The following is a 21,862-nucleotide window of genomic DNA, read 5'->3' as shown; positions in this document are numbered from 1 at the left end:
TCCCTTCATGGTTTCAGACACAAATCCTTTTAAATTACTGTTTATCCAGTTAGAAAATGAAGTCGGCGGCAGTACGGCAAACCCCGACCATCCAGGAGTGCAACGGGGGAGGGGTTGCTGTCGAGACAGACGCAGGCCTCAGACTGAGACCCCTGTCTCAGGATTCAATCTTCTACAAAAGAATCCCATTTCAGAGCCAAAATGCTCAATAATATGAGACGTGTGCAGCCGGCTGACGCGAGCGCAGTGTTTGTCACATCAGAAACCTCTTCGACTCGAGGACGGACGGATGTTAAATATCAGTTGAACCTCTGAAATCGGGAGTTAACCCAAAGTGAAATTAAAAGACGATCGAAAAATAAGGAAAAATAGATCCTTTGAAAATCGGCAAACGCCGAGTGAAGTTTTTTTTTTATACGGCTGAAAATATGCACAAAGAGTAGCTTTAAGATCACTTCAAAATGTTCTCGGCAATTAACAAAAAAAATGACCCGGATATTTGTGCCCGTTAAACGGTCTCCCGGTCGTTGCATAAGAAGCGACCGGCTGAAATCTGAGTCCGGTGTCATCAATCCCGGGGACGGACGGTTTCCCTGCTGACTGACGGCGTCTGAGTGTGGGAGGTTCCCCTCCACGCTCGCGGAAAGAGGAACGAATTGCCGTGCAGGAAATTGGCACTGAATCAGAGAGACGGTTTAGAGGAGAACACGTCTCTGTGTATCAAATATTTCCCCGCCTCAGCATCTGTTCTCTCCGCTCAACATCTGGTTTCCTGCAGAACACGCCGGCCCAGGCAAGTCACATGACCCAGCAGTCTCTCCACGCGAAACTCCACCGGCGGTTCAACGCAAACCTTCCCATTTGTGTTTTTCAGAGTTTCCATCAGAACCCGCGCTGCCTCCCGCACCTCCATCCTCATCTTCTTCCCCCTCCCCCTCACCGCCCACCTTCTCCTCCCCCTCGCCGCTCCCCCCACTGTGTCTCTCCGTGCCCTCCCCGCCGCCGATCCAGCAGGATGAAGAGGAGCTTCCTGCTTCTAACCAGCAGAAGGCCCCCTACCAGCCGCCCCCTGCCGCTGGCACCTCCCCACCCCCCTCCACGTCCCCCCCGGCCCTGCCCTCCTCACCCCTCTCCAACCTCCCCCTAGCCCAGTCCATACCCCCTCCATCCACCACGCCGCCTCCATCGTCCTCTGATCCAGACCAGGAGCCCGAAGCGGGCCAGCCGTCGCCCTCCTCGCCCTCTTCTTCCTCACCGTCGTCATCGTCCTCCGCGCCTCCGTCGCCCCCGACCCCGGAGGACCCCCCCGCGACCCAGCGTCTCACCTCCCTCCACCTGGCAAAGAAGCAGGCCGATGCCGCCATCGCCGGGGAGAGCGAGGAGGAGGACAGCGAGAGCGGAGGCGAGGGGATCTTCCGTGAGCGGGACGAGTTCGTGGTCCGAACGGAGGACATCGGGACGCTGAAGGTCGGTTTTTTTTCCACGACCGCCGGGACTCGCGGTTACTTGCACTTCATTCACGCGCGCTTTGCTCGTCCGTGCGTCCAGATGGCCTTGCAGACGGGCCGGGAACCCCCTCCGATCTGGAGGGTCCAGAAAGCCCTGCTCCAGAAATTCAGCCCAGAGATCAAAGATGGTCAGAGGCAATTCTGCGCAACCAGTAATGTAAGTTTTCCTGCAGACGTCGTTAATCTCAAGATTCCCCAACTCCAACTAAGAGTTTAAAGGTACACAGAAAACACTAGTGCATTAATCTGGACGGGTTCAGAGGAGGTTCACATCATTTCTCAAGAGTATTTTAAGGCTAAAATGTTTGTTCAGTCCTTCCAATAAATCGTCTTAATGGCTTTCACCCCTTTAATTATTGTAGATTGCCGGGTTGCAGGCACACCCGCCCGGCTTTGACACACTGAAAAATATTTACAAAGACAGAATGAAACTGAAATGAGGTTTTAGCGTTGGCATGTTGTGATGACTCGATAAGAAGTGATAGTTCACTGAAATACCGATTCAGAACGGATTCGTAGCCTCGATCGGGAGTCCGGGACATGTTCCAACCGCAGGAGATCAGCTAAGTTTCTACATATTTTAACGCAGTTCCTTCTGTTTCACTAAATATGAGCAGATGATGTTCAAGAAGAAGTTCATCGAGTCACAGTTCAGTGGTTCATTCGTAAGGAAATTATGATTTGGAATATATTTCAGAACATTTTCAATCACAATCACTCAAACCCTGTTTTCTATAGGGAATATTGTCTTGTTGGGACCACAGCTTACTGTCCATAGATGGATATATACTGAAATAGTCATGAAGAATATATTTTAGAAAGACATAAAATGAATATTAAGGAGCAAAAATGCTTACATTTTTGAAACATTCTCGAAAATCAACTTTTTTTTTTTAAATTAAAATTTGACACAAAGGTGACTATTCTCGCTTACTGAAATGTGCAAGAAAGATTTGTTAAAACGTATTCAGATTAAATTAAAACTTAAGTAAGTAAAGTTTCCTGTGGTGAAAAAGTACTTTTTGTAACATTTTTTTTTTTATAGTTACTTGTGTCATTTCTGTCAGCAAATCAAGGTTTCATTTTAACACCGCCTCTTTCTGTCACTCCGCAGTATCTGGGCTACTTTGGTGACGCGAAAATGCGTTACCAGCGTTTGTACGTGAAGTTCTTGGAGAACGTCAACAAGAAAGATTACGTTCGAGTTTGTTCAAGGAAGCCGTGGCACAGAACCGGCCTGAACCTGAGGTAACGCCCAACCCGTCCTGCGGAGTACCACGGAGCGCCGGGTCGGCCACCAGCTGCCAATGAGACTGATCTTTAAGGCGTTAGAACGAATCCAGGCGCAGGAACAGGTCACATCGAATATCTATTAAATAACTGAATTATTGGAACGAGTTATATTTTGTGGTCACGAATTATAAATTACGGCAGTGAAATAATTAAACATCGGAAATACACTCTGTGTCCTGACCACAGAATAAACAAAATGAGGGAAAAAAATATCTTATGGCCAGAAAATGATCAAAGTTTGGCAAAGAGTAGGCAAACATCTCATCATAACAAATTTTTTAATGCTTGGAAACTAGTTATATCGACCGGCCACTGTATAATTAAAGCCTCAGTGATATCCCAGCGCCACAAAATAATTAAACCCTTGAAGCTAGTTATATCTCGTAACCAATAAATAATCAAAGAACGGGAGCGAAATCAAGTGTCACGGCCAAAAATTAACTAAATCACTTGGACACAAAACAATTAAGACATGGGAACACTTAAATCATTTGGCTGCGAAATAATGAAAACTCGGGACGGGTTTTAGCTTGTGGCAACAAAAAAAATTCAGGGATCAGAGTTTAATATAATCGGTGGCCGTGAAATACAACATCTTCCGTCCCTGGCAGGCCGCCGTAAGTCGTCCCTCAAGAGACACGGGGCATAAAAATTCTTGGAATAACAGAGAAGCGGTTAAATATCCACAGAAAATCAAGTGCGATTGTGATTCTGGGCTCATTTCACTTCACGAGGAATTTCCTTCCACCGCAATAAACCCTGTTTGTCTCTTTTTGACAGGCGTCAGTCACTCCCGAAACCACTGCCCGCCATCCACAATCAGACCCCTCCGCGGGTGGAGAGGGACGACAGGGAAAAGAGGGAGCGAGAGCTAAAGGAGCAGAGAGAGAAAGAGCAAAGAGAGAGGGAGCACAAGGAGAAGGAGAAGAGGGAAAAAGAAGAAAGGGAGCAAAAAGAGCGGGAGAAACAGGAGAGGGAGCAGAGAGAGAGGGAGAGGCGGGAGAAAGAGAGGCTGGAGAGGGAAAAACAGGAGCGGGAGCAAAAGGAGAGGGAGCGAAGGGAACAAGACAAAAAAGTCCTTCTCAAACGGGAGAGCGAGAGACGAGAGAAAGAGCAGAAGGAGGGAGAGAAGAGGAAGAAAGAGCAGAAGGACAGGGAGACGAGAGAGCAGGAGAAGGAGCAGAGGGAGAGGGAGAGGAGAAACAGGGAGCAGAAAGAAAAGGAGAAACAGGAGAGGGAGACCAAAGAGAAGGAGAGACAGGAGAGGGAACGCAAAGAGAAGGAGAGACAGGAGAGGGAGTGGAAAGAATGGCAGAGGCAGGAGAGGGAAAGGAAAGAGAAGGAGAGACAGGAGAGAGAACGGAAGGAGAGGGAGAGGCAGGAGAAGGAGCAAAAGGAAAAGGAGAAGCAAGACAGAGAGCGGAAAGAGAGGGAAAAACAGGAGAGGGTCCAGAAGGAGAAAGAGAAAAAGGAGCGGGAGCAAGAGGCTGAACAAAAGGAGCGGGAGAGGAGGGAAAAAGAGAGGGAAAAGAGGGAGAAGGACAGGAGGGAAAAGGAGAAACGGGAGAGGGAGTGGCGTGAGAACGAGCAGAAAGACAGGGAAAAGGAGAAATTGAAGGAGAAGAGGGAGACGGGGGTGGAGAAGGAGAAACAAAGGGAGCAGGGTAAGGAGAGAGGGAGAGGCTGCCCCGGGGAGTGTGTGAGGCCAAAGGAGGAGAAGAGAGGAGGAGACAAGAAGATGGAGCATCAGTCCAGAGCCAAGACCTCCAAGGACAAGTCGGAGCCGCCGCCTAAAAAGAGGAAGAAGTGGTTGAAGGAAGTGCCGTCCTCTTCCTCCGAGTCCGACTCCTCGCCCGCCAGCGACGATGAAGGTCCGCAACTCGGTATAAGTCGGTCGGGTGGCTCCCGGATGAGACCGCCGGCCGTCAGCGAGACGCCTCTCTTGTGTTTCAGGGCCTCTGAGAGGGGTGGTCAACAGCCGGGCCATGAGGGAGATGTTCAGGAGCTACGTGGAGATGCTGGTCAGCACGGCGCTGGACCCCGACATGATCCAGGCCCTGGAGGACACGGACGGTGAGGCCGCACACTCCGTGTTTCAATGAGCGCGCAAGGGCGGTGATGTCACGCACTCACACACACACACACACACACACGCCCTCAGCGGCAACGAGGGATACCTCCTTTTTCGTTTTGGCTTCAAAGTCCTCCAAATTTCGTCCGCTTCGCTTTCGGGTCCCCCGTCTTTCAAACAGTCGGCTGAGTTCGCTTCTGAAATCTTAAAAGAAGCACTTTAGCAAATTAGCGAAGATTGTTTCGGAAATAATTACAAAATCAATAAGAGCCATTTCTGGTCATTTCTTGCTCCTTCTCCCCTGTTTTATGTAATTTCATCCTTAAATGGCATAACCATTTTCACAGAATGTACTTGATTCCTGATAATAATCTCACGGGAGTCATGGTGGCGCAGGGCTTCTCCTGTTTGCCTTCCACAGTCCAAAAACATGCAGGCGTTTGAATGGAGAGCCGAAAGTGCCCAGACCTTTGAATGAGAGAGCGAATGGTTGTATTTTTCTGTTTGTGATCCGCTGGCGACTGGCTGTGGGTAAAACCCCTCCTCTCGCACAATGACGGCACGGACAGGATCCCGCTGCCCCGCGAGCCCGAGTGCAGAATAAGCAGTATAGATAATAAAAGAATGAAATAATTTCATTGAGATCATTAGGGTTGGAATGGAGATCACACACCGAACCGTCCAGCGGGGGGAAGGAGAGACCGCGAGTACATTTTCCCCCTTCTTCCGAGGTCAAAGCTCCAGACTGAAAGCAGCAGCATCACCTTTGTGCGTCTGTTCACCGTCCCCTGATAAGATCGCCGCATGCTGGCGTTTAAAGCCTCATCCATGAAAGCAAAGTGTATCCACCACAATGTCTCCCTTCCTCTCTCCTGAAAGGCTTTTCTGTGTGAAAATGGGTTCAAGGAATGACAGTCGGTGTATTTCCTGTCCGCTCAGAGCGGGATCAGACTCAACAGGGGTGGGAGTCAGCAGAGGTCCCCACGTAGGACCGTTTATCCAGATGAATAAATGGAATGTGACAAATTTCTATTTCAAATCATGTTATAATTCGTTTGCCGTCCATTCTGGAGAGCTGAGTCATGAATGAGCGTAAAAGTAAACTGGTTACTCATACGGTGCTTTCATCTATTGCATTATTCAGTATTACATTTTATTAAATATATATCATACCCTATGTTATGTACAGGGATACTCAGAACATCTTTAGGGTAAGAAACGATTATTTCTGTAAACTTCTGTAAACTGTAAACAGAAAGATATCTCAACGCAGTGTCATGCACTTTAATTGATAAAAAGAAACTGATTTATAATCATGGTATTATAAGTGAAAGGTACTCCTGCATGTTGACATTTTTCATTGTCCTGTTTACCATACCTGTTTGCTAAATTAGGTTGAGACCTATTTTTGCAGATTTTAAGGCACTTTTTATTTTTCCGTTGATCAAATGTCATTCTTAATGTGTTCAAGTACTTGCTTATAATTAGATTTTTTTTTTTTTTTCTAAATGCATATAGACCATAGCTTCATATTACAACAGTAAACATATTTGCACTTCCTGGTTCAGTCGATCCTCTGAAGAGATGTGACTCACTGCGATGTGTAAAATAAGAATAAAAACCTGTGTGTTTAGATGAGTTGTACCTCCCACCCATGAGGAAGATCGACAGCCTTCTGAGCGAACAGAAGAAGAGATTGTTGAGGAGAGTCAACATGAGCGCCCAGCACCAGGTACGCTTCCACGTTCCCCTGCCTGAGGGTCACAGAGAAATGGAGGAAGCAGTTCTATCAAATCCCAGTCCTCTATCTCGTGTCTGACAACCCTGCTTTTTCTCTCTCCAGGAGGCTCTACATGTATTCCCCAAGATGACAGCGGATCCCCTGGAATCCGGAACGGTCAAAGTCCGCCTTGGCGGGGAAGGTTACAACCGTAAGACCCTAAACCGGGGCAAGAGGAGCATTCCTAAACAACAGGTGAGAGGATACGTGAATGTGAGGTCACAAGCACTCCCATCAGGTCCGGACCAAAAATGTCAATACTTGTATGACGCAGCAGGGTTTGTAAAGCGAGGGCCAGGACCCCGGCCCCCAAAGGGTTGTCACAGGTGAACCACTTTCAATGATTAAATAAACATTAAAACTTTTCTAAAAATGGGCCATTTTTACAGAACTTCAAGACTGAAGAGATGATCCTTAATAATGGCAAGAATGTAATCATATATTCTTTCAAACAGTTGTCAGATAAATGCTTGCTTATTTATTTTGCTTTTGGCAATTGTATAACCACTCATCAAACCTTGTGTAAATTGACATTCAACACCGGAAAAAAAAAAAAAACAAGTGACAGTTCCTGACAGTGGCGTACGTGCGTGTTTGAAATGTATTACTGTTGACTTTGGTTTTGCTGACTCCAAATGGTCATAATAAGTATTACAGTTTTCAGGCGACCCTATTGACTTGAATCACTTCATCATTTTAGTTTTCGGAATCTGGTGCTTGTACTACTGGTAGTATTCTGAGGAATCTCTGTGTTTTTATTGTGGCATCATACTTATACTTACTGATAAACCATTATTACCACTTTAACCATGAGACTATTGACATTGGAGTAAAAACACATTATACCTGTCTTACTTGACTTACGAGAGCAATTTTTGTCCCAATACTAGCTGAAAACACCCATAATTAAGTTACAAGTTGTCAAGACAGTAACCTGAGGTTATAGTGACGAGTGTTTAATTAACACCGATATAGTAGCTGATAAATAAACGCTTCTCATTTGTTGAAGAAAGAATTATGGAGTCCATGGATATAAAGATTGATTAAATTCTGATTGTCATTTTGTGGAATGGCGGTTGTGGGAGGGAGGAAACTTGATAAATATACTTAAGAACTCTGTACTTTCCGTTACACACTTTACAGGATCTTAAGATCTCAATAGAAACTTGCCGGATCTACAGCCTGTATCATTCCCTCCACCATTACAAGTATCACACCTTCCTGCACTGTAAAAAGGAGGTAAGACTGGCAGCTCCACTGCTCACATCTCTGAAAGTCCTTACTACAGTTATATATGCAACAATGAACATCTGATTTAGCCTTGTAGAGGTCCATTAAAGTGCAATGTACTTTTTATACTTTATAGAATTTTGGTTGAATTGCTTCTCCTCACTTGCTCCATAAACTGTTGAAGTCTATCAGAGAGCGAGGATTGTATAATTACCTCATGGTACAAGATAACGCCTGGTTTACATACATCTTCTCATTGAAATAATCTGTCTAATAGAAAGGTCTTTGAGTTTGTTTTTCTTCTCCTTCTTTGAAAATGATGAGGCGGTGATATTGATCTTTTTTTTTTTTTTTTTAATCAAACGGTTGTCACACAAGTTGGCGAACGTCTCCGTGAAGCTGTTTCGTCCTCGCTTTGGTTGTTCGGTTCAGTCTTGATCTTTACAGTTTTCCACTTTGAATTTTCCAAATCACTTTTTGATGTCAAGTTTGACCACACATCCTTTGTCTCGGCGAAATCAGGAAAATGATTCGTCTCCCTGCTCGATTACACAAACCAACCCCCCCCCTTTATCCCCTTCACTGGTAAGAGTGTCATTAATGCCCCTGGTAACTGAGGGCTTCTCTCCTGAGCAGACGGACAGCATCGAGCAGGCGGCCGAGGACCCCGGCCAGGAGGAGGTGGTGCAGCAGTGCATGGCCAACCAGGGATGGCTGGAGAGTCTCTTCAACTCCTTTGTGGAGCTGCTTAGCCTGAGTGCCAAGGCCTGAGTGGGGGGGCGATACACACACACATACACACACACACACACACACACACATACAACACACACACAGACTCTGCACTCACACGTCCACCTGCAGTGTGTAGAAGACGGGGGAGCCCGCTGGCCAGCCGGATGTTATAGCCCTGGTCCCACTGATGGTTTGATTGTGGGAGATTAACTCACGAAGTATTCACGCCCTCCGTTTTTTTGCGATAAGTCCTGAAAGCTGGAGAGATTATAATGAATGTGAAGGATTTTGCTCAAAGGGCGGGACTGTGAGAGAATTTGCTCAGCACTGCAAAACATTTTTGTGAAAAGCTACACACAGACAAACACACACTGTCTATAAGTATTGTATTCATTTGTATAATTTATACAAGGACATTTTTAAATGATGGGATTGTTGGCTGTTATTTTTTGAAATATGTTTTAAAAGGGTGCATAAAATGACCCCCCAGCAATTTTTTTCCTGCGCCTCTCAAACCGTCAGAGGTAAAACTAGCGCCGAGTGAAACACAAATAAGAATTTAAGGACTATATAATAGTCTGTTGTTTATACCTGCCTCAATTTGAAAGCGGTTGAGATTCAGGGGTATTGTATTTAAAATAATCTGTGTTCTTTTTGTTTGTTCTTCAGAAGACAATGAAAGAGAGGATTTTATGCCTGTAAGGACATAGAACAACAAAAAAAAAAGAAGAAAAAAAGAAAAAATAAAGCACGACTTTCTCAAAGGAAGTGTGACATGAAATGATCCAAAAGCATAAATGTCTGTGTTTAATGTCAGTCCTTTTTATCTGTTTGTTGTTGATTGATATTTCCCATGATTTGACCTCGCTGAGGATATTCTTGCAGAGCATATTTGTTGTTTTGATGTGTAAATATTGTACAGCTTCTTCATTCTCTAGTTCCCCGTTCCTCTTCTGTACATGAAATTCCTGTATTTGACTAAAGTAAATAAAACAGTTCGAATGGAAAGCGTGATGATGAATAAATGTCCCCGCGCTCCAGTCTTTTCACCTGCACTAAACAAACAAACAAAATAAGGATATGACGACATAGTAATTTAATTTCTAATTAATTTGAATAACGCAGTTATTACACCTGACCAGACAGTCTAATTTACTTTGTTTACTCAGACATTTGAACACAACCACATTGGTGATTTGACCCGCCACATACTGAATATGAATGAGTAGATATTGTTTCAAAAATAGTTTAATTTCTAATCCTGAGACCTTGTCATCTAATTGCTTTTTCTTTTTTACACAATTTTCTACTCCATTCCGGCCTTTTCTTCCAACTTTGTAGGTAATTTTCTCTTTTATAACTTAGTTTTATGGTATTCCATTCAGTTTTTTTAGGGAAGATAAATTTCTAGTTGTATTTTGTTGATTTGATATAGGTATATTTCTTGTTAATCTTAAAGATGAAAAGTTTTGATTAATGCTTGACATTTTTTGTTTCACTGTTTAGATATAATTGAATAAACACACAACAGTTTTCTTAAGAAAATATGAAAGTCCCTCTTTCCTCTTGTGTTTCCTTACAGACGATATGAAGACATTTTCCCGCTCATTATTCATTCAGTCCCAGAAGAATGCAGTATTTCAGTCTTTGAGCAAAAGACAGCGTTAAAGGTAATATAATAATAAAGTTAATATATCTTTATGAAAACAGTTACAAGTTCATAATGCCCATTGAAAGGGCAAATAATTTTACTTATTACAAATAATTTGCATATAATTAACCTCTTGTTCCTTCTTTATAATAGCATACACTATTGTATTTCATTTTATCATTTGTTCTATAGTCTTATCAACTATAGAAGTGGTCATGCTCAAAGCCTGACATGTAATGCTTTAGTATCCCACCGAGCGGGCAACACCTGAAAACTACACCTGCGTGAAAAGGCAGATTTTTTTCCCAAAAGTCACAGTTTAACCTCAGTGAAAGATCCCCAAATACTTTCCCAAGGTTTGGAGCAATGAAATTGCAAAGATATCCGAAAAGTGATGAAGGAGAGAGTGTCTTTCATTTCCTTATACTTCCTCCAGAGAGGTAACGCAGTGGGTTCTTGGCCCGATGGCAGGGTGGAGACTCGATCCCGGTCACCTGCCCGCGATGGTTCTCCACCCGAGTCCCATCCCCTGAAGGATGCAGGTTACAGAGACGGGTGGTCAGAATAAATCCACTGCTTAGGGAGTAGAGGGGGAAGGAGGAGAAGGAGCTCCAGGACAAATAAGATTACACAGACTGCGTCTCCTCAGCAAGAAGACACAGGCGGATTCTTTTCTTCTCATACACGAACAGGTGGGTACAGGTTGTCATGGTTACCTACTACAATGCTGTTGTTACACTGCAAAGTCACTGCTGTGTTTTAATTACCTGTCAGTCCCAAAAGTCCCAAAGCCTCAGTATGTTCAGTGAATTATTAATATTGTACCGACTTGTTCAGTTTATTGATATATTTTTGTCTGTTTTTGAGTGCGCATATATGCATATGTATATGTATATATGCCGTATATGCTGTTATTTTATGTAAATGCCTTTTTATGTGATGTGATTTTTTGCATGCCTTTTTTAATTATGTTTTTTAATTTTTTGGAGGGGTGTTTTTTTAATAAGGTCCATTTTCAATTGCAAAGCAAATATTAGTGAATCCAAACTGGAAAGGTACCTCCTTTGTTCTGGGATCTTAAATACATCAATGAAGTATATACAGTCAATTTTTCAAAGCTAAATCCTGATGCAGTGCTACTACCTGACTGATCATCCATTGAAATTTAGCTTGATGTGATTCTACAAATGATATTTTCTGATGGTATGTTCAAAACCAACTATTTTAATGCAAATAGACTTAAAAGCAGTCTATCATTCTGCACTTCTTGATACACAGCAATCCCTTTTTTGAACTCTGTCACCTTCTCTAAAGCTATGACGCTATTTAAAGTTGCATGTTTGTTTCCATGGAGTTTCTATAAATCCTTGAATTTTTCTTGACAAAATGAGCATTTAGTGTTTTGCAGGTATCTGTCAGTCAAATCATGCACATCAGCTCATGAAATCCACTTCTATTTATACACAAACTGTCTCAAGGCACTAGGAATATGAAGAAATACCGAATGAATAATACATCTTGTGAATTATATGAGGTATTTGATTTTCTTTGACATGGCTGTCATATAATGTAATTCATATGATGCTACCGGGTAGTTCTGCCCTCAGGATGGTGCCAGATGTGGAGAGGATCATCCAAAGTATCGTTCAAGGAGACCAGGATTCTGTCCAGCTCCTCCTGCACGGCTACAACACCCAGGTACCAAATGTCTGCATCACGATTTTGCGGCCAAAACACAACGAGTAAAAAAAATAAAGGGGAAGAAGAGAAACAACTCAGACACACACAAAATTATACTAATCATTTTCACTGGTGACTCCTTCTTCACATGTTTACAATCATGTGAAATCACATTTTTTAACAATTTCAGAAACATTTATAGGCGTGCTTTAACAACCTAACATTTTATTAAAAACCAAACAAGTGTAAAATTGAGCAATAGAATTACCCTCGTTTCCATTTATTCTCAGCCATTTCTTTTCAGCAAATTCTCCTACCTTTTCCTGAATAAGAAAATGCAATGCATAAAATCACAAAAATCTCCTCAGAAATGACCTGCAAAGAAGCCAAAATATCTAAAGTTTAACAAGAAATGACTGACAATGCTGTGGAACTTCCAAGTTCCTCGGATAAAGTTATAATGCTGCAGAAGCGGCTTCTCCTTTCTTTGACTATCGTTTCCTTAAATTCAAATGAGAAAAAAGTAACCGGTCAGGAAAAAGGCTTCAGCCAGAACATAAAGTGATTTTGTCTGAGGTATTGTTCAGGTGACTTTGCTTTCTTTGTGCTTCCACAGTATGCTGAGTGCTTCTTTTTCAACACTGAGGTGCAGGAGAGAAGAAAGGTCAGTCCGCTGTCAACACTTCGCCAAAACTGTGTCCTTCAAAGTCTCATCATCCATTTTTCCATCTGTAACTTCTGCTCTTCAAGAGGAGAACTTTTCAGTTTCCAGTCACAAAAATCAGTGAAATTAGACTCTAGGAAGATTAGCTTTGCCTATTTTATGCATAACCAAAAAAAAAATTAAAAGACCTGAATCTTGAAAATATCTCAAAATTGCTTTTGAGTCAATTTCTTGATAATGTGTGAATTGTTGTTTGGGAGCAATTTTTGGCAGATTATGAACTGCGTTTTCTCTTCAAAACACAAAGGATAATTTACATAAAAGAATAGACGATGATCAAATTAGTCAGACAAATGGTTGAACTCAATGATTTTTTTAAAACTTAAAATATTTTTTCATGGCTCTTCCAAGCTATGTCTTTGTATCATGTCACTAAGGCTGTTACCTTTTGTTTACATGCATCTCTGTCACTGTTCCTGGATCTATGTCTTTAGCAACAACGACTGGAAGAGGTAAATCATAAAGATAGAAATAGTATTACAGTAATCTCTCAGCCGAATGCCTTATCACACTGTCCCCTGTGTGTGTGTGTGTGTGTGTGTGTGTGTGTGTGTGTGTGTGTGTGTGTGTGTGTGTGTTGCATAATCACATTTAGCTGCATGCTCCAAAGCTGCTTGGGTACTTCATGACGCAGCACATTGGTCCTGCTCACCATGGAGACGGTCGTGCTGTAATAAAACAGACAACCGTGGAAGCCAGCACTGAATCAACTTTCAAAAAATTAGTTCTCAAAAAAAAAAAAAAAAGGAAGAAGATCCAGTTGGCTGTGAAATTCCATCACAAACACAAATGCTCACGGAATTTTCAGTGAAGTAATTTAACTCAGAAATATGAGAATATGTAATGAAACTGAATACATGTAATACATGTAAATTCAAATGATGAATAGCCACCCCTAATATTTTCAAAAAATAATAAATTCTGACTACAGGATCATCACACATCAGTTTGTCAACTGATAAGTTAAGAATCTAACAATTGAGTTTTGCATATAGCCTTGTTCTGATATCATATAAAGGAATAACATAAAAATTTCCAGTGTGTATCACTCTATCAGCAGATATGTTTTATATTAGGCTTCTCCCGATGGCTGACAATAATAAGCCCCTGCACCTTGTTACCATGGTAATACATTTGCCCATCATTGAGAACACAGGTAATGTTGGTAATGGTCGTGTTTGTAATGGTGTCCTTTGACTTCATACAGGTACACCAGTGATGATAGACACATCAGTTGCGTGTAACAGTTATTCATTCTTTCTCGTGTCCTGAACAGATGAATCCAAAGGCAGGAATGTCATATTTTACAATTGATGCATTCATTCGAGCAATTTATTCTCTATATGACAACTTGCAGAAGAATTATGCAGCGAGTCTTTGCGTTTGTGTTAATTCATTATAAACATTCTGATGAAAATACTGTCAATTTGCAGATAGTGTGTGTGTGTGTGTGTGTTCGAGGCAGCTTGTGATGTTTTGGTGTGTGTCCATTTGTATGTCTGCATATATCCACATGCCTAGGTGTCTAATTGTACCCGTGTGTGTGTGTGTGTGTGTGTGTGTGTGTCTGTCAGTGTGTGTATCTGTCAGTGTGTCTGTCAGCAACATAATGGCTTGTAGCAACCAGTCTGAGGAAAATACATTTCATTTGTGTACAGAGCTGAACTTCATATTTCTGGCAGGTTGTGGTACATGCCCTCCTGTGGTGTTAAGAATAATTATCAGTTCTTTATGAGCTATTAACGTTTCCATTTAGTTTATTTCTGATGTTAAAGCATGCACATTAACTGGGCCCAGTGTAGCCTCCTCATGTTTCTATATTTTTTATCAACATTTTTCATGTAGCTGCATGTATTCATTAATTTGTTATAACCTTCACATCGGCTCACAGATATTTTTTAATCAATCATCACTGTAATTAGATGATAAAAAAAGATTAAAAAATGAGAATGGAAGCTGTGAAGTGATTTCTACAATACGTTAGCAAGACAGCAAGACATGGCAACATTCACAATGATAATATAGCTCGCTTAAATCCAATATCCAAAGATTTAATGTTAAAAATACAAATTTCATATTACGGTCATTTGTGTGTGTTGCGGCATCCTCACTGTTCACCTCTTCCTATTCCTTGAATAGTTCAGGAAGAATAAATTCCGGGATGCTGACCCTGATTCAGACTCTGACCTCGAACCTGACGACGGAGAACCAGACCTCCTCCTCCGACAGGTGATGGACAATTGCTTTTGTGTGCGTGTGCAAGTGAATCAGCGTTAATGTGCACCGCCCACATTTCACGTCAAGTGTATCAAGCATTGTGGACTTGGTCTAGCCTGGGTCATGAACTTTCCAGACACTTTCTCTCTACACCTCTACCTCACGCAGAGACTCGCCTCAGCCTTGTTGCACTTCATTAAGCATCAGCTACAACCATCTGTGCTGCGTGTTTGCCTCCATACCCTGCGTATCCTGTCCCGGGACCGGCGAGGGCTCGGGCCTTTGGTCACTGACAGCGCCCTTCTCAGCTTAGCAGGGCTCGGGGGCATCATCTCACCTCAGGGAATCAAACTGCAGGAAGAGGATCGGCTCGCCGGTATGATGATGTCGGGCGATGCTGTGGGCGGTGGGGCGTCCTCCTCTGGTCCTGTGGAAGTTGGATTTGAACCCACGACGGATGGTGATTTCTGCCATAACTGGAAAGATGAAGAGGGTTATGTGGTCCTCACCCGTGGGAAGAAGGACACCCGTGAGGAGAGTGCTGAGGAAGAGATGGAAGAGGATGGAGATGTGTGCAGGAAGGAGGCCATAAAGATCTTGTGTAATGTCATCTACAACAGCTCCCAGGCACAGGAGAGGGCCAGTTCACTCAGGTGTCGTTCATCTTCCAGTTTAACTTTTAAATTTGCATTCTTGAATTCTTCCAAAAGCCAAATATTCATCTGAAACTCGCAAATGTTCAATGTTTAGATGGCTGAATTTTTTTTTTGTATCCAAACAATATTTGATATCCTGCAGAATCTGTTCCCACAGAAGAGTCAGGAGATGGTTTTCGGAAAATGAAATGTCCTAAGAATCATTATACTACTTGATTATTACGTTGTTGTTATTTTGAGTTTGCGGACGTGTGAAACCCGAAAGCCATGTTTTGTGACAAAAATACAGTTTATTGTGAACAGCTTGCTGACTGGTTGTCTCCTGACTGTGTAACGGCAGGCTCCTGCAGGGTCTGTGGGAGGGTGTGAAGCAAGACGTCTGCAACAGGGAAACATCCAGCGGGCAGTTTTACAGGCTCAGGTTGCTCTTCTTACTGACAGCTCTGAGGCCTGAACTCAGGCTGCAGTTACAGCAGGTACAACTTTTCATAGTTCTGGGATTTGTGTTGCTGGAAAGCAAATATCTCTCCTTTCATCATTTTTAAAGTCATGAATCTGTGTTACTTTATTCTATATTAATTGCTAGAGTTTGTTATGTGTTGCTTATTTGTGATTTTAAACCAATCAAGTCTTCTTCCAAAGAAAAATACTATAAGCAAATTTCAAAAGAAAAAGTTGGTAAAATATTTACTAAAAAGAACAACTAAGCATGTTTTGTTGCAATTATGGCTAAAACAGGCACATCGTCAAAAAATCAGGTGGATTTCTAAATTGGGATTATCCTAAAATTTTGATTTCAGTACATCTCCTAAATATCCTGAGATTTCTCTTTGAATTGACATTTAAACATGTCACATCTTCACAACATTTTATCCGCCTTCTGCAAGGAGCGCGGAGTGCCAGTGTTGACCAAAGCTCTGGAGCGTTGTCTGGCGGTGAGGTGGGCTGAGGGCTACGAGGTGCTTCTGGACCAGACAGCATCCCCCATCTCCAAGGAAACGTGCCAGGAGGTTATTGAAATCCTAAAGATTCTTTTCAACATCGCTCACAAACTCAACAGACAGGAGCCTGATGAGGTGAGTTTAGAGAAAACTCTAGTTTACATAGCCATCGTGTTTTGTTGAGTATGTTTCACTTCAGCCACTAAATCTGCTAAGTCCAGAGAGGGTGGCTCTGTCTTTCAGGAAGAAGCTGCTCTGTATCGTCATCTAGTGGCAGTGCTTCGACAATGCCTGCTGTTGTCATGTGATGGCGAGGACACAGAGGAGGAGCTGAAGGGGTCAGCTGAGTGACTTTAAATATTTTTATGCATTTTACTTAATAAACAAAGTTTTCATATTTTGTGCTTCAAAGGGTTCCCAAAGCAGTTGCTGAGATCCCAATGCCAATGTGACACAAGACACCAGTGTGGGATAATGAGATAATTTTCTGGAAAAAAAAGTTATATTAAAAATTGAAGTTTTCCAGTAATTACGGAGTAAAAAACACGTTTGTTTATTATTATAGGTCATGATTTACTTTTTCACATGACTAAACGGCACAATTTGCCAACTCTTGTCTTGCAGGCACACGGTGAACATCCTGTCCGCTCTACCGCTCACTTGTCTGGATGTTCTGCTATCTGTTGCTGTAGAAAAGGCTTCCCACAAGTGGGAGGGAGTCAACATGGACTGCGTTCACACTCTGCTGCTGCTCATGGACAGACGTCTCAACAGGGCAAATTATTTATTAAATTATCATCGTCGGTAATAACTGAAACTTGTAATCACATCCTCAAACAGTCCGGTGGGCAAAGGTAGATCCACCCGTGACTTTGTTCAAGTCTTGATGATTTAGATGTTTTCCATCTCTAACCTGGATTCAGTTTCACTTGAGAATTTTGACGGAAGTTAGTCGTTTTTTTCATATGATTATATCTGATAATGTACAGGGTCAGAAGCTGAAGGAGAAACTAACTCCGGTATTGAATCTACTGACTGAGAGTTCGCGGGTACACAAGGAGACTCGTCACTATTTACGCCAAAAGGTATTTCTCCTCAACTTTTTTAGGTGATATTCCTTACGTGATACCTGACTGCCGTTTTTCCGCTCACCTTAGATCCTGCCACCGCTGAGAGATGTGGCCGTCCGTCCTGAGCAGGACACCACGCTGAGGGGCCAGCTGGTCCGTTTGATGACACACGTGGACACGGACGTGAAGGACTGCGCTGCTGAGCTGCTCTTTGTGCTCTGCAAGGAGAACGGTATCACTGCAGCTCTCTGTGGACGAGATCACCGAGGTCACGGTGTTCAGGCCCTCTGGAGGGTGCAAGATGATTTTCATGAATTTAAGAAACTTAAAATGTAGTTGGAACAGCACGGTTTTCAACCCGAATGATAATGAAGGTTGAATATCAAGAAATGAACCCAAGATTCCTTTCCTTTTTTACCAAAGAAACTTTTTGGCATATTTTTCTACAGCAATTCTTTGAAATGAGGAGATAATGTCGCCTGCAGGTTTGCAAAAACTACACAAAATATTCAAAACATCAAGTTATACTCAGAAATTACTTAATAAGCAATATAATTTTTGCATAAACCCCCAATTACATGAAGGACATTGCCTCCAGAAGAAAGGAATGATAAAAAAAAATCTTTTTTTTTTCTATTTGCTGATATCCAAAAATTGCTGCTAGATTTTACTTTGTCATTGATACTTTAAAAAAATTAACAGCCTCTCATGTTACAGGACAATTATTAACTCAAAATTGTTTTGATCCTGCCACAGTCAGCCGTTTTGTCAAGTACACCGGTTACGGCAACGCCGCTGGACTCCTTGCGGCTCGGGGTCTTTTGAATGGCAGGAGGAATTCTTGCCACAGCCACCACACCGCACATTACTCCAGCGACTCCGACTCCGATACGGAAGAGTACCGGGAGGCCAAAGCCAGGATTAACCTGGTGACAGGGCGGGTGGAGGCAGAGCAGCCCGATCCAATGGAGGGCATGACGGAGGAAGAGAAGGAGGAGGAAGCTTGCCGCCTCATCAGCATGATCAACAGACTCTCACAGTGAGTGTGGAAGTAAAACTCATTTGTAACAAAGAGAAACAAAAAAAAAAATCATTACTTTTATGTTTATGAAAAAAATGTACAGAGTAAATACAAATGTTTTCTTGAAATAAGTTAGGTGACATCTAATTTTGGCAGCATAATTCTAATTAGAAAAAATTACTATAGTAATTTGGATTAAATGATGGATCAGAAGATTTGAAAATCTTCTCCTTGTAGCAACTGGACTTGATTTTCTTCCCTTGAAGACATTTCTTCTGTGAGAGGCGTCTTCGGTTCAGGGAGAGGACAGTGAAGGGAAGAAAATCGAGTCCAGTTGCAACGAGAAGAAGATTTTGACAAGAATTAACCATGTCCTGGATGACTGAGAACCTCCACAGATCAAACGATTTCTTTTCTAACTGTATTCACATGTTTGTGCGATTCTGTGCATGCATGTTAATTTACAGGATCTTTGCTTATGTTTACAGAATTTTATAACAATTTCTTACTATTTGAATCTTATTTTTTCTGATGTAATTCTCCTTTCTTAGTTTGAAAAATATATCCTTTTAAATACACACATCACTGATTTCGGTCTGTGTTGCGTATCTGAGCTTTGTCATCCTTCAAGGCACAGTGCTGCTGTTTCCATAGAGATGCAGGACATCATACTGACCTGAACAATGAGATTCAATCAGAAAACACTCGACTGAAAACGGCTGAAATTATAAATGTACTTTTATTTCTACAAAACGTCTGATTACATCATGGCTATGACCATAATCACCCTTTTATGTTGCCCTTCATCTTCATATTATTATATCACAAGGTATACGTTTTCTATTAACATAAACTGACTTTTTAAGTCAGTATAATTCTGGCTGATGCTACTAGGCTGTTAAGTGTGTCCACTGAACTAATACAAACTATCGGTGGTGTCAAACCTCTTAGTTTGTGGCCAAAAAACCAAACACCTCCTCCCTCCTTTCTTCCCAGAGACCGGATCATCCAGCCAATGGGTGTGTCGGCAGAAGGGAAGCTGACTCCACTTTGGGGCCAAATGAAGGGTGACGCTCTGGAAGAAGAGGAAGAGGAAGAGGAAGATGAAAATGAGGAGAATGATATGAATCTGATGACAGAGGGGAGAAAGGATAAACCAATGGAATAGTGTGAAGTAAACAGACAAAAGGGTGGAAAATAGTCAGCATATGTGTTACCACCCTCAGATCTGAGTGTACTTTGGCCGGCAGCAATTTTTGCTGCAACCTGTAATTGCTCTGGAAAACGAGGAAACACGGTGTCTGGCCATTTTTATTATACCCCATCAGAACAAAATGCTTTTACATCGATTATTCTCCCGCTTCCACATATTTCTTCTACATAAATAAGTCTCAGAACACATAGATTCTTAAAGAAGTATTATATTCTGAGTCTTTGGTCATTAGTCCACATTAAATCATCATTTTTGTCACAAGCACATGTACAATTCTGATGTTGTAGTTGTAGCTGCTTCAGGCATTTGGCACCTAACATGCTTCATATCATGCTATCATATCAATTTATCGAACAGATAATACGTTTCACTGACACGCTCTGTCTTTTTGCCATGAATATGAAGAAAAGCCACTTGGCGTTTGCCAAAAAAGAGATTATGGCAAGAAATCATTAGAATAGGCTTTGGCTACCTCTGACGCTAGCATTGAAGATGACGCTTGCTATCGAAACAACGATGAAACATTTGTTTTTGACTGTTAATTTTACATACAGATCAATATGTAGAGCATTTAATCTCAAATCAGTAAGGAGGCTCCATTTTGACATTTCCATTCTGCTTTTTTTTAAGTACACATCCGACTCAAGCGCCATGTTTCTTGTTTTGTGACCTGAATCAGTACCTGCTTGAATTTGCTTGAATTTAGACTTGGTGCAACACCAAGTCTTGGTGTACTAAAGGTACTAAATGATAAGATAAGATAAGATAAGATAAGATAAGATAAGATAAGATAAGATAAGATAAGATAAGATAAGATAAGATAAGATAAGATCAACTTCATTGATCCCCATAGGGGAAATTCCTTTGTCACAGCAGCTTAAGTTATAATATCAAAAAATATATAAAAGGAAATAAATATGAATATAAATATGAGTATAAATATGAATAGAAAGGAAAGAGACAGGGCATCGCAAGACAAAAAAAAATAATCCACTAGTAAATAGACAACAACAACACCAGGAATGACAATGGGTAACATCAGGGAACAGTGAGGGTGAAAAATACACAACTAGAACTAAACAACAATATAAATAGAGTGACAAAATAAATAGCAATGAATTAAATTAATAAACAACAATTGGCAGGATGTGTGCAGGCTGGGACAAACATGGATAAGAGAAAAAGCAGAGTAAGAATATGACGTTAATGGGGAATGGTAGTGAGATTGTGGAATTGTGGAAGCAGCACAGGTGCATTTGGGCCGGTCAGAGTTGATAGTATTATTTGTCAACCGCATCATTAGGAAAAGGGCTATTTATTTATAATAGAATAAAGATTTTAAAAAGGGAGCATGGTGTTTTGTTTTTTTTATCCCTTGTAAAGGTAATTTTTCCCCTAACCATCCATATATACTTGCTTGTTTCATATTTGATGCAGAATCAGAAGTGTGTTAAGAAGGAATTGTGGACTCCTGAAGTGAAGAGGGCGCTGTAGGGCACTCGTGTTGACCTGACAGACCTGTTGTCGTTCACTGGTCAGCATTAAAAATAAAAAAAAAATTGAATTTAAACTAATTATGTTACAAAATAGATGTTAAAAAGTGTTTTGGAAACACTTTATGTACAAGAAGGAGTAAGTAAAATGAAACAAAAATTCTTGGAACTCATCTAAACTAAAGCTAGAAGTGGGTCTGTGGTGTTCAAAATGTCAAATCCACATGTATGTACCTTCTGGTGAAAGGAATACATTATCATAGGCTTATTCATTCATATCCATCTGCTCCAGTTTGCAATCTAAAGCTCACATTTCCTGTTGAAAATAGAGTAACAATATTTTGTTGGGTAGGGACTTTGATGCTATTTAGGGTATTTTCCAACAAAAACCTCTGAACACTAGAGGTATCCTTGTTACAATAAACATTTGATGAGCAATTGCCTCCTCTTCTGTTGGTTATTAGGTAGAACGTGTAACCTGCTACGGTCTGACTGACCACATGGTGCAGCTGCACTTCAGTGGATACTGTTTTCATGTACATCGTAGAAATTTGTCTTTGACACATATATTCCAGCAAC

General features: G+C 41.6%; 2 protein-coding genes across 3 annotated transcripts in view; both read left to right on the top strand.

The window, feature by feature from the left end:
- prr12b (proline rich 12b) overlaps window positions 1-9,625 on the top strand; it is a 28,976-nt gene extending 19,351 nt beyond the window's left edge. Inside the window, exons 8-16 of the mRNA XM_086171103.1 lie at window positions 875-1,467; window positions 1,549-1,665; window positions 2,623-2,756; window positions 3,582-4,672; window positions 4,755-4,874; window positions 6,507-6,604; window positions 6,716-6,847; window positions 7,796-7,891; window positions 8,519-9,625. Of these exons, the coding sequence (XP_086027229.1) occupies window positions 875-1,467; window positions 1,549-1,665; window positions 2,623-2,756; window positions 3,582-4,672; window positions 4,755-4,874; window positions 6,507-6,604; window positions 6,716-6,847; window positions 7,796-7,891; window positions 8,519-8,653 (2,516 nt within the window). The 3' untranslated portion in view covers window positions 8,654-9,625. The remainder of the gene's footprint in view (window positions 1-874; window positions 1,468-1,548; window positions 1,666-2,622; window positions 2,757-3,581; window positions 4,673-4,754; window positions 4,875-6,506; window positions 6,605-6,715; window positions 6,848-7,795; window positions 7,892-8,518) is intronic.
- Window positions 9,626-10,849: 1,224 nt separating this feature from the next.
- On the top strand, window positions 10,850-21,732 carry LOC147220735 (chaperone Ric-8A). 2 transcript variants are annotated; one of them, XM_086170510.1, is made up of 14 exons: window positions 10,850-10,960; window positions 11,864-11,966; window positions 12,565-12,612; window positions 13,107-13,124; window positions 14,812-14,901; window positions 15,058-15,542; window positions 15,886-16,021; window positions 16,433-16,621; window positions 16,730-16,824; window positions 17,111-17,261; window positions 17,476-17,571; window positions 17,644-17,788; window positions 18,313-18,595; window positions 19,574-21,732. In XM_086170510.1, the coding sequence occupies exons 2-14, from the start codon at window positions 11,877-11,879 to the stop codon at window positions 19,743-19,745; spliced, it is 1,998 nt and encodes a 665-aa protein (XP_086026636.1). In that variant the 5' UTR covers window positions 10,850-10,960; window positions 11,864-11,876; the 3' UTR covers window positions 19,746-21,732. The 2 variants fall into 2 exon arrangements, with proteins under 2 accessions (XP_086026636.1, XP_086026637.1); XM_086170511.1 differs by having other exon boundaries at window positions 10,851-10,960; window positions 11,876-11,966.
- The last annotated feature ends 130 nt before the right edge of the window (window positions 21,733-21,862 follow it).

This window comes from Fistularia commersonii, chromosome 23, assembly GCF_037954325.1.
Source record: "Fistularia commersonii isolate RoL2024-O1a breed Wild chromosome 23, RoL_Fcom_v1.0, whole genome shotgun sequence".
Classification (NCBI taxonomy): Eukaryota; Metazoa; Chordata; class Actinopteri; order Syngnathiformes; family Fistulariidae; genus Fistularia; species Fistularia commersonii.
This window is presented reverse-complemented; position numbering and strand designations above follow the sequence as displayed.